Genomic DNA, 12,956 nt, shown 5'->3' with positions numbered 1-12,956 from the left:
TTAACAATTGGCACAATGTTTAGCAGGACTCTCAAAACAGGCCTGGTACAGAAATTCTGGATTATGAGACTAACTTTATAAAAGCTGCACAAACTTGGCCAGGGTACCTGTGAATTGCTGCAGTGATCTCCTTGTACCGGGGAGATTTGTAAATAGGTCCCCAGGATGACAGCAACGAGTGTTAAGTCTATAATAAAGACAAAATCCCCAGGAAGGACCCTCTTAAAGCATTTTTACATTGAGGATTTTTAGGAGTGCTTATTCCACTCATCCAGCACCCATAAGCCCCACCAGGTTGCACTGATCTCTGCCAGTCCACACTGGAAAAAAGGGCTAATAGTAAAGGTATAGCTAGGTTGAATTTCTGAGTTGCTTTCCCTGCTGCCAGCGAAAACAACTACTAAAAGCATGGGCTTGTTAGAAGCGGGAGATTTTTGACCCACAAAGGATGTTATGTAAAGACAAGGCAAGTTCAAGTAACACAGCACACTTCTGGGTTCTAAATGTAGGGCACCAATTCATTTTTCAGCTTTGCATCCTTTGGTGGGGTTCAACTGAGTTAGTTAGGATCAGGAAGAAATTTTATTTGGGTCAACTTCTCACTGAGTTCCCCTGCCCCCAAAACAAATTGCTAGATAGTTCAGACAGGTTCCCCCTTCCCCCTGTGGAAGTCTTTATTTTCTCAAATCACCTGGAATTCAATGTGTGTAGCGGGTGCCTTGGTACATTTCACACTGTTGTTCACACACTGCTTATGACACAGTATGTAAAATGCATAATTTAGGTTAAAAAAAAAAGGTAAAGGACCCCTGACAGTTAAGTCCAGTTGTGGACAACTCTGGGGTTGTGGCGCTCATCTCGCTTTACACGCCGAGGGAGCAGGCATTTGTCTGCAGACAGTTTTTCCGGGTCATGTGGCCACCATGACTAAGCCGCTTCTGGCAAAACCAGAGCAGCGCATGGAAATGCCGTTTACCTTCCCGCCAGAGCAGTACCTATTTATCTACTTGCACTTTTGGAGTGCTTTCAAACTGCTAGGTTGGCAAGAGCTGGGACAGAGCAATGGGCGCTCACCCTGTCGTGGGGATTTGAACCACTGACCTTCTGACTGGCAAGCCCAAGAGGCTCAGTGGTTTAGACCACAGCGCCACCCGCGTCCTCATAATTTAAGTTAGGGGTTCCCAACTAGCTAAGTACTAGTTTTGCAAAAAACAAGCCATGCACCCCTTACTTTTGAAAATGTTGACTATGGTAGTTTTTGTTATGTGAATGGTGCCACAGATCTCCTGGGTGGGGGAACCACAGATCTAAGTCAGTCTGTGGGAAAGTAATGTATGGATGGCTCTGCCATGCTTGATAGGGTAGAGAAAAAGAAGGGAAAAGTTGAACTTGACAATCCTTTTGGTACCCTCTGGATTTACAATTCTGTGAACCTGTCAACTGAGAGTGAGTCCAATGTCTTCTACATCAGTCCCATGGGGGGAAGAAAAATATGCTGCTTGTTGATAAAGATGTCACAGGCTGTATCCAAGAACTGCCCGAAACAGCAGTACATTGGTCTGCTGCGCTGCTGGGAGCTTTGCCCAGGTACAGCTTGAAGTGTTGCAAACACCAGCTTAACCAGAAACTACCTCCAAATCTCTGAATCCCTCCCACCCAACACAAAGGCTAATGCAGTTCTGTCTCAACTTCTGTTAAAGGATGAATGGCACAACCAACTTGCTAAAGCTAAACTGGCCTGGGCCTGGTCAGTTCCTGCTTGGGAAACTGTACGGGAGTCCCACAAGCAATGCATTGAGTCCCGTGACAGAAGGAAGATCTACATTTGCTAAATAAATAAAGCATGGCAACAAGTATTCTTTGCTAACTAGAAGACACAGAGAACTGAATTCCAGCCTAAATATAAAGTCTGTATTTCATCATGGAGTGACATCCCCAATGAAAAACAAGCTGTCTATGTGCCACTTTAATTTGGGCTCCCCCCTTTTTTTTGAAATCCTGAAAGTATTTGTGCATTTTATAAAAGCTCTTAAATATTATGCAGAGTAAGCCATAAATAATTCATGGCCTGCCCACGCCTCTGAGCATCATTTGAGAAGCCTCTGTGGCTTTATCAGTAGAGTGTAATAAATTCACAATGCATGCTGTCAGTCTGAGGGCACTTACATGAAGAAATGGAAAATAAATAACCTCATTTATTGTGGAATAACTGATGGACTCCCTCACCCACCCACCACACCCACCGGTGAGCACACACTCCATATTTGTCAAATAAACCTGTCCCTGACCCCAGCGACCCACTAATTAAGAATCAAACCTGCTTTTAATTGTATAGCCTCACAGTGACATCATATGAAGAAAGAAGTTGCCTTATACTAGGTCAGACTAGGATAAAGTAGGCTAAAGTTGTCTACCATGACCTTCATTCAGTGTTCTATGTCAGATAGTTCTTGTACTAGTGAATGGGTGAGTTATAATGTTGCACAACAGAGGAATCCAATGCAACAATCCGTTGCACAACAGAGCTACCAGAAACCCACGAATGCATTCTCTTGAGCATGACTGTTCTGCCGGTGCAAAATTTTTTGCCAGTGGAACGAGTATACTGCTAAGTAACTTCAACTTAGCGCTGCACTGGATACAATCCCATTTGACTGGCTTGTCACTCTAAGATCCCAGGCAAAGGTTCTATCCTAACAAGTGCTATTAGATACACTTCAAACTAGAGATGACAGGAATTGAACCTGGGCCTTTGTGCATGCAAAGATGTGCTCTAGTGCTGAGCTATAGCGCCTCCCATCCTGAGTTCAGGTTCTTGGTCACACAATATAATGTGTAATATCATGTTGGGAACTGATTAACAGCAAGAGAAGAAGAGACTTCTGGTCCATTAAGCTCTGCATTAATCTGCAAAAGAGCCCCCAGGGTCTTCTTCATAATTTCATTAGTAAGCAATGCATTAAAAAGACAGAGAGAGCTTGTTTACTGCCTGGGATGTTATCTTTGGACATAGAGGCCCCAGATTAAAATTATTGCTCATCCTCATCAAACCGCCATCTCACAGCTTAGCCTATGTCACAACAGCTCTTGTGAATGGACTATCCCAAAGGCTCTTGGGATCGGGCAGAAAAGCAATCTGCATAAATAAAAGAAGCAATTACTTGCAGCTCATTACTGAACTGCTGTAGTCAGTTTGTTACTGTAAGTCTTCTAGGGGTTGATCATGTGGAAGAGAGTAAGGCACATCCTTAAAGCCTAGTGATATGACTAGACATAGAATAATCTTGCCAGGGGGTGGCTGGGTGGGGAGCACAGAGAACACTAAAACTGTAATAGTTTGCATTCCCTTTTTATTTCTAGGGGCACTGGAGGGGAGGGAGGGCAAATGAAACATCTGTATAAATCATTTTCTTTGTTGCATTTTATCCCAGTCTTCCTCCAAGGCTGGATCTAGACGTGTCAAAGAAGCGATTCAGTTAAACGCGTTGTAAACACATTCAGGGAAATCCGGTAGGGAAATCCAGGCCTCCACAGTGCCATCTGGTGTCACAGTGTTATATCGCATACACAATGCATATAAAACACTTTTTCTTTACCAATCTAGCTGAGCTCCAAGTCACTCATCTTTTGCCATTTGTACCTTGCCTGTGCATTGAGGTTATAACCACCAGAAGCCCCAGCACTTCTTGGTCTTCTGACGCTAGGTGGATGGTGACCCATGAAGGGGTCTTTGCAAGCTTTAACGCTCTGGTTTTGTAAAGTTTCAAACATCTTCTCAGGGAATTTTTTGATATAACCTCTGCCAAGGACCATTTCAAATCCTTTGAAACGATGCCATTTCAAATTGTCCCCTTGCATTTGCAAATAAAATGGTTTTAATTCATGCACAAATGCACATATATTTTTTTCTGCACAGTCTCCAACATTGTTTTCTGCTACGTTAGGCTACCACATAACTGTTTCTCTGGAGAGCCCGCAAGATGAATCCAAGAGACTGGAAAACACTGTTAGCAAGGAGCTGAAGCCTGCTGGAGACAGAGCAATGTACCAGCTTATGTCTGGTGCACCATATTGTATTCCCACCTCATCTGCTGTCTTGCTGATGACCTTAAAGATTCATCACTCTGTTTTTGTTGTTTACCCAGCTGTAAAATGAGTGCAATAATAAAACTTGCCAGTCCCACAGGAGTGATGCAATAACTAATTAAGGCTGCAAAATTGTTCCGGTGACCTCTGATGAAAAGGATGGCATTTTAATATTTTTCTGCAAGACGCCCATCCCTGTAATACAGCCCTCATAAATTGGAAAGAATGCTGTGCTATGCCACAGAGACCCTCTGAGCTTTTGTGCCAAAAGTAACTGAAGTCAGAATTTGACACGTCATAATATAAAGCAGCAACAGTGAAAGGCCAAGCCATTCAGTTCAAAAACCTGCTTGACATTTATATAATGGCTTTCCCAGTGACAGTTCGCTATAGATCTTTTTCAGTGCTTGACCAACCTTTGGTCTTTTCAACCTGAACGAAAACTCAGTCAATGAATCCCATTCTGCTAAACTCGCCATACACATGACTCCATTCTCTTCAGCCAGACACAAGAGCCATAGCTATGTGTAACTTTCCCCACCATTTCTTAATAAAAGGAACCCACATTAGGATGCAGTGAAATGCAGAAAAAAGGACAGGTAGGATTTGGGGACCTATTCCTGTAGGCTGTATTGCTTTCTCTTTAAATTGTCTCCCCTCACCCCAGCAGCTTTTCTCTTTGCAGAGAGAGAGAGAAAAGGTTCAGGTGCCTGTCTCATTTCCATCACCACTGCTTTGTGGCTCAGATTTCCCCACTGAAAGACCAACTGAGTGGTTTATAGCTGCTCTTCCTGGAGTGCCAACAAAGCACATGTGGACAGAGCTTCTGCCTCACAAGTAGGATTCGGGAATGGGAGGCCTGATGATGCCAATCTGGGTATCTGCCAGGAGGCACAACTGCACCTGTTCACAGGGGTGATGGGAGGGTCTAGAGTTGTGGGTGGGGGGTCAGCCATGTTACATCAGGTCCCCTGAATCTGCAGCCTCCCAAGCAAAGTGTCTTCCCAATCTAACAGTCTCAGGTTGGTTCTCCATGTCTGCTAATTCCCCTCAAACGGTAGATTCCACTGAAACTTTAGAAAAGCAAGAAGAGCTCTCTCTGAGCGTTAACTAGCTGTTAATTAACAATTGTTGTTTCCTGCTAAGAAGTCACAGAAATGGAGGCTTTGCTGAATGATATCAACTCAGACTCCAAGTGCCTGTTTGAATATACAGAAATGCATGAGTACGAGAGAATCACTTGAGACCAGTGCGTGAAAAGCGGGAGTATTTTTTCAACTTATGGAAGAAATCCATTAAAATAAAAATAGAAAAAACAAAAACAAACTATTGTTGTTTCCTGCTAGCTAACATGTGAGTGAGGTGACAAAGGTTGCAAATCTCCATTTTGAAAGGAGAAGCCTTTGTGTCTTTTGTCTCAAGACTGCCTGGAGTGAAGATGTAAATGAAGCTCCCAAGGAAAACAGCTCCAGGTGAAATAGATGCTGTGTGTGTGTGTGTGTGTGTGTGTGTGTGTGTGTGAGAGAGAGAGAGAGAGAGAGAGAGAGAGAGAGACCTTTGCTTATAGGTCTATTTGAATTATTTCACATTTTGCAAGATGCTGAGCCTGTGCTAGACAGCACAAAACATTATATGGATATTTTCGATGTAAAGTTGATGTTGTGTAGAAAGTTGTGCAAGTAAAACTTTGAATAATATTTTTATGGGTTTGGTAAATTTCTTCTAAAAGGAGTCAGTTTTTATTCTTCAAAAACTGTGCAATATTAATATCTGCAATAATAAATAGTGAGAGGGGGCATAGCTCTATGAGAGAGACCATGTGCATTGCATGCAAAAGGTCCCAGGTCCTGTTCCTGCCATCTCCGGTTGAAAAGTCCTAGGAACGACGTCTTCTTCAGATCTTGGAGAGCAGTTGCCAGTTCCTAGAGGAACTAAATCCGCAACTCAGCTCAAAGCAGCCTCATATGTTCAGTATTAAAATATTATCTGCCTGTGCAGTCAGGTTCTATCTACCTGTCTAGGGCAGTGTGGGTGGCACTGTAGTCTAAACCACTGAGCCTCTTGGGCTTGCCGATCGGAAGGTCGGCGGTTTGAATCTGATCAACAGTGGTGAGCCAACGTTACTCTGTTTCAGCTTCTGCCAACCTAGCAGTTCGAAAGCACACCAATGCAAGTAGATAAATAGGTACCACTGCAGTGGAAAGGTAAATGGTGTTTCTGTGCACTCTGGCTTCTGTCATGGTCCTCCGTGGACCAGTAGCGGTTTAGTCATGCTGGCCACATGACCCAGAAAGCTGTCTGTGAACAAACGCTGGGTCCCTTGGCCTGAAGCGAGATAAGCGCCACAACCCCACAGGCACTTTTGACTGGACTTAACCCATCCAGGGTCCTTTACCTGCTCTCGTCCTGCGGCAGCAGCAGGGGCCAGATTCTGAAGTGCCTCTGCCTCAGGGCAAAGGATCAGGAGGGAGTGGGTCTTCCCCCCCCCCATAAACCGGGAAGAAGAGCAAATATTGCAACATTGCACACATCACAATATCAGTGACTGCCTCCTTCCCCTGCGTCTCAAGGTCCCTTACCTTTTTTTAAAAAAACCTTCTTTCATCTTGCTATCATCTTCCCACGTGTTTCTGGTAAGTTTTCTTTTTTCTTTTTAAATTAAAATCCTGCGAGAATTACAAATAGCTCCCATTTCCTATGGCATGACAATAATATATCCCCCCACTCCCTGCTCTGATCTGCCAGCTATTCAGAAGAGTCACTTTGTGAAAGTTTGCTTAGATAGCAGGGAAGTGAAACAAAAGGGGCGGCGGGAAAGGTATTTGAAACAGAAATGGTGCAAGAGGTAACAGAAGTTATTTTCATATATGGTTATAACACTCACCACTTATCCATTTAGCCTCTGGGTCATGAATTTTGAAATCTTCGCTGAACAGATCTTCCACTGTAATCTTCTTCTTTTGAGACTGGCTATTATCTTCGACTGTAAAACATCCAGAAGAAAAATGCCCATCCATTACTGCTAATTTGCAATTTTATCTGCACATTCAGCAAATGAGACCAGTTATCTCTTTTCATTTTGAACTGACCGATATTTGGGAATATGTGCATGAGAAGCGTGGTAGACTTCTATGCCAGAGATTTTGGTCCAGTTCAAGTTGGAAATGGCCTCAGTGTGCATGGAAACGAAAGCTCCTCTTGCACTGATCCAGCACAGTAGACTGCATGTGAAGCAATAGTGGAAACAGTGCGAGTATCGTGCCCCATGTCTCTCCTGTCCCCAGATGCAGCTGCCCACGTATTTAATATGGGGTGGAAAAAGAATTTATAAAGTAGAATCATGGCATTGGAAAAGACCCTGAGGAACATCTCATCCACCTTCCTACAATGCAGGAACATGCAGCTGTCCCTTACAGGGTTCTAACCTGCAACCTTGGTGTTATCAGCATCACGCTCCAACCAACTGGGCTAGCCAGCAGGTTTTAAACCATAAATCATAGTAGCAATAATTCATTCTTGCAAAGTTATCCTGAACTAGCCTTCTTCAGCTTGGTGTCTTCCAGATGTTTTATGCAACCAGTATCATCTGCCCCAGCCAGAGAGGCTGGTGGGAGTTGTGATCCAAAACATCAGGAAGGCACCAGGTTGGGGAAGGATATCCTACACCAAGTAGATTTTAGACAAATGAACACCAGGGTAGCTTCTGGTATGGGATACTCCATCTTAGGCGAGAGGGTTGCATTAAACTGTGGCTCAGAGGAGCTCAAGAAGCCACACTGAACAAATGAAGTGTTGAAGAGCCAGAGGTTTCTTTGAGGTTGTTGCCAAATGGTAAAGAGGCCCCCATTCATTTCAAACATCAGCCGTACAGCTGATTGTACTTATGAACAGGGATGCAATGAGTTATAAATATTAATAATCAGTTTTATTTTGGGCAAATGCTTCAAGGGGTAGTTCAGGTTTTATCTCATAATGTGATGGCATTACACTTTTCCTCCCCCAGATGCATGTTTTCTGATTAAATATACATTAGCTACAGCCATGGCAATTATCCTTTTTTATGTTAACACCATGCAACTATATATTTTGAATTCCTGCATTTTTATTGCACAGGGACTCATTTTTGAAAGCAAAAAATGGCACCACGCATGATTTCTACCAAATGATTTCTAATGAATGTTCACATTCATTAAGGACAGGTCAACAGAAGAGAGAGAGAGAAATCAATTAACACTTTGACTGTCAAACCACAAATTACGTGCCCAGAATTCTGAAGTGTACAGATGCTGTCACAGTAAAATGGTAGGGAGGATGACCTCAGCACAGTTTACACTCCCTGATTAATCCCTGAAGCTTCTAGTTTTTTTACAGAATTTTCTCCAGATATTGACCTTTTTTTTTAAAGTAGGGACCATTTTCGCCCGACAATGTTCTAGGACAATGCTATGTCTAGAGCACTGCCAAAGATGGAAATAGGTGATCATGGTGCCAACAGTTTTTCAATGTATCTTTTCAATATATTTTAATGTTTTTATATTACGTTATCTTTTGCAAACTGTAATTAATTAATGGGGGGCAGGGAGAGGCCTAAGTTGGGGCAGAGCAGCTATGCTCTTTCCATTGCAAATCACGCAAGCACAACATTGAGAAAAACGTTGGAGAATTACTCAAACCCTATTTAGCAAAATGGTTCCCCCATCCACAAGTTCTCTGTACTAAAACAGAGTGTGAAATTTTGAGAGGACATTTGCACACAGCTCTAAATTGGAACCAATGGGACAGATTCCAAGCCAATGCATTTAGAATCAGGGTGTTTATATCCAAGCACATGAGAAGCCTTGCAGCACTAAACATCTTTCCCATTGTTTAGTGCTAACTTGTTATGCAGGCTAAACACATCCCTGTTTAGAGATGCCATAAACAGACTCCATTGAGCCAATTAATGGAGGAGAAAATGGCTTTTTACTTCACTGGTCCCAAGGTACTTCAGCCACTTAAGATCTAGCCATGAAGCATGCATTATTTCAGTAACAGGCACACAAACCACCACTTGCAACATGATAATGGTTTAGTCCTAAGACTTAGTGTGCCAGTGCAGAAACGCTTGGGAGAGTGGGATAGAATCACAGAATTGCAGAGTTGGAAGGGACCCCGATGAACAGCGTGATGCCATAACTTCATGAGATTGAAATAAAAGGGCAGCATGTCTAAGATTGTGCCTGTGAGGCAAGGAGACCGCAGTTCAAATCTCTCAGCTCATTTGCTGACAGTGCCAGAGAACAATGTTGAGGGTTACAACCCAACTTCAGGAAAGTGGAACCTGTAGCCGTGCAGATGTTAATGGGCCACAGTTCTCATGTCTGGGGCTAACATCTGAAGAGCCACAGGTTCTCTGCCTGGAATGATTTTCAAGTTAGGGCAGACATTACTTTTGCATGGGACAATTCTGAAGACATGCCATCAGATTAGATAGTTCTTCATTCTGTTTCCCCTTCCTTTTTCCCGACTCCTTGATTGTTAGAACAAGGAATATTCTCTTACCCCTCTCCCATGAAATCTCTATGTTATTTTTCTGCCTTGTTCTGCTTTTGATCTTAGGTTTAAAATGGCGTTTTTCTAGCATTAAAGAAAATTATTTGTTGGCAAATGGTTATCTCCACAGCCTTTCTCTTATGTACAGCAGAAAACTGTGGTCTTATGGGAACACCCAGCCTAACCTTCTTGTCTTTTTCACTTAACTTTCCAGGGAAGAACATCTTTCCTAAGGAAATACTTGAGCTGAACGAGTTAATTTATCAATGTAGCTGAAGTCTGATAAGGGCGTCACTCTTTCTTTTCCTGACAAGGCACCTATGCCTCCAACCTAGGGGTGAGAGGGACAACTGTCAACCTGAGGGCCACATTCTGTTCTTGGCAACCTTATGCCAGTGGTTGGCAGGGTCAACATCAAAAGTTGGCAGAGAATGAATGTGCATTTTACCTTTTTACAGTATGCTTGTTTGTACACACCCACACCCACCCACCCCTCTTTAGCATCCATTCAGACAAGAAAGAGGCATTATCAGAGTTGAAGGACACATTCCAACCAGGCAAAAATACTCAAGGAGGGCTCATGAGAGATGTGGTCTTGGGAAAGGGTAAGGGTGTGTGTAATGCCCCAACAAGCAGACAGAGAGGTGCAGAAGGTGGCATTTGATCTCTGGGTTTGAGGTTCCTCAACTAACATCTGCTTGAGAGACAGCAACTCAAAGAGAAAACTTCATCCCTTGAATTTCTCTCTGCCATGTAGCTGTTGGGTAGCTGCCTTTCTTCTGGGCAGTGCATAATACGTTGTCTTAGAGAAATAATTGAGCAAGAAAGCCCCTAAACACAGCAGCTCTCTCTTACCATCTAGAGGGCCCTCCTGCCCCAGTAAGGCCATTAAATCCTAGTCTAAAATTACCTAACTGCATCACTGTTCCATGTTCGGTATCATTAAAAAACACAGCGAAGCACACCCCTGCTTTCAAGATTAAAAGAGCGGGGGAGAGATTTTCTCCATCTGATTGATCTATCCGTCAAGTTCAGTTTAATCAGGCCCCTGCCTTTTTAAAATGCATTTCCAAAGACACTGAAATTACAACAACAGCAGCAACTAAAACTAAAGGTTATATAAATACCTGGTGTCAGCAAGATAACTGAAGTGACAATCAAGGAGCAGATAACCAGAATAACAAGTAACGCAATTGCAATTCCTTTCCAGTTCCTTTGTGGAGGGTTGCTCCCCACCAGCTCCTGCAAACAGCAAAAGAAAAAAGGAATGGTTAAGCAGAGGCCATGAGCAACAAATGCATCCAAACACGATGTAAGGTGAATCTAGTCAATTAGCAATTAGGTTCAGTAGCCATAGTGGCAGCTGTAAGCTTGCTTGTTGCAGATGCAAAGATATATTTGCGTAAGTAACTAGGAGAGCAAGGCAGCATGGGACAAACCGAATTGCGATAATAATAGATTTGGTGATTTTAACCATTGGTGGTTCAAATCTGCTGTACAAGGACCAGCAAGCAGGGGCTTTGGACCACCTGTCTGCCATTGACCGAGCTGCTCTGATGTCACAATGAGACTTTAGTTTTATGGATAATAGTTTAGATCCACTTACATAGTACCTTATCCCTCCACCTTGGATAACCCTTTATTGCAGGGGTGAGGATCCTGTGGCCCTGTTGTTGAACTACAGTTCCCATCAACCCCAGTCAGTGTGGCAAGTGGTCAGTGATAGGAGATGACGTTCAACAACACTGAAAGCAGCCTTCCTCAACCTCGGCCCTCCAGATGTTTTGAGACTACAATTCCCATCCACTGGTCCTGCTAGCTAGAGATCATGGGAGTTGTAGGCCAAAAACATCTGGAGGGCCGAGGCTGAAGAAGCCTGATTAAGAGGACCAAAAGCACCACATCCTTCTTGCTTAGCTCCATTCCAGCATGTTGGATAGCCAGCAGAATAGAGGCCCCCATCACTTATACTATCTCCTACTCTGTTGCTTTGGTTTGGGTGGCAGGCAGCAGAGGAAGATTTTGAAAAAAGCAAGTAATTTTCTGAAAAAGGAAAATAAGAGGAAGAATGAGTTGGGAAATTTCATACTCTTTTTTTTTTAAAAAAAGAAACCCTCAAAGCAACAAAATTAAATTAAATTAAAAATTAAACGATCAGCAACATGCATTTATATATGCAAATTCTATGCACTGTGGTAAAGGCATTTTGAAAATTGTAATACATTCACCCTTCCCCTACCCTTGAGAGGCAAAGAACAACCACTATCTTAATCTCGCAGCAAAAGGCATGGAGATTTAGTGATTTTCCTAATGCGTGCCAATATTAGCCAAAGAGTCAGGAAAACAATGTGGGTTTTGTTATCTCTGTTCACAGCCAACCCTTCCTTTCACATTAAAAAACAACAACCCAATAGAGGTCAAAAAGGAGAGGGGGAATCAGAGAGTCAGCTGGTGCCAATGTGAGTAGGCTGCCAAAGCCTAAATCAACTTCTCAAATAATCAAAAAAAACCTTTAGACCCAAGTGCATGCATGCTGTTGTTTTTGGTTCTTTAAAACTAGCAGAAAATGTAAAAGAGAAGGGCAGAAACTATTAGATGCAGCGACTCCTCCCAGCCAGGGACAAGGGCAATGTTGCAGCCCCGTGATCAAGAGAGGGCAATGCTTAATCAGCTGTGAGTTGGCTCACCTGCATTGATGGTTGCCTATTACTGAGACATCAAAGAGGGTGGTTAGGGTGACTTTCAGGACAAACTGAAGAAAAATAGGCAATCCAAGTGAGATCTGAACAACCCTTTTGACTGCTACTGCTACACAATGAGACAGCAACACCAGATCTAACACAGCTTCATTAATGTGTGACCCTGAAATTCTGGATCCCCTCCAAACAGATGCCAAAGTTTTGTGCCATTTTGTGCCATGAACCCCGTGTTTTGTGCTGCCCCCCAAGTTATTGATGCAGCAAACCGGGGTCACAAGTTAATGCCCCAAAGTCCAATCTTGTTTGAGAAGACTCCAGACTGTTGCCAAAGTTTTGTGTTAGTTTTGTGCCACAAACCTCACGTTTTCTGTCACCCCCCCCCCCAAACTGAGTAGTTGACAAACAGGGAGCCATAGGTGTAGCCCCAAACCCAACATTGCTCAGTTGACTCCAAACTGGTGCCAGGGTTTTGTGCTAGTTTTATCCCTATTTGGTTTTTATTGAATCAAAGGCAATCCAACACATTTTAGTGCCATAATAATAATAATAATAATAATAATAATAATATCCAGAGGGCAATGGCACTGTCTCCCCAGTGGTAATAAAAATACAACAATCAACTAAATTATTGCAATTTTC

The 12,956-nt window shown here is 43.0% G+C and overlaps 1 protein-coding gene across 8 annotated transcripts in view; it reads right to left on the bottom strand.

Annotated features, from left to right (window-relative positions):
- Positions 1-12,956, bottom strand: part of DPP6 (dipeptidyl peptidase like 6) — a 513,612-nt gene that overhangs the window by 158,139 nt on the left and 342,517 nt on the right. For all 8 annotated transcript variants that reach the window (XR_014556579.1, XR_014556580.1, XR_014556581.1 and 5 more), the window contains exons 2-3: positions 10,746-10,860; positions 6,971-7,069 (exon numbers count right to left, since the gene is read on the bottom strand). Coding sequence is in view for 2 of the 8 variants with exons in the window: in XM_083704775.1 (XP_083560901.1) it covers positions 6,971-7,069; positions 10,746-10,860 (214 nt within the window). In the remaining 6 variants the exon portion in view is untranslated. The remainder of the gene's footprint in view (positions 1-6,970; positions 7,070-10,745; positions 10,861-12,956) is intronic.

The sequence above is a fragment of the Podarcis gaigeae genome (assembly GCF_964106915.1).
Source record: "Podarcis gaigeae genome assembly, chromosome: 12".
Lineage (NCBI taxonomy): Eukaryota > Metazoa > Chordata > Lepidosauria > Squamata > Lacertidae > Podarcis > Podarcis gaigeae.
This window is presented reverse-complemented; position numbering and strand designations above follow the sequence as displayed.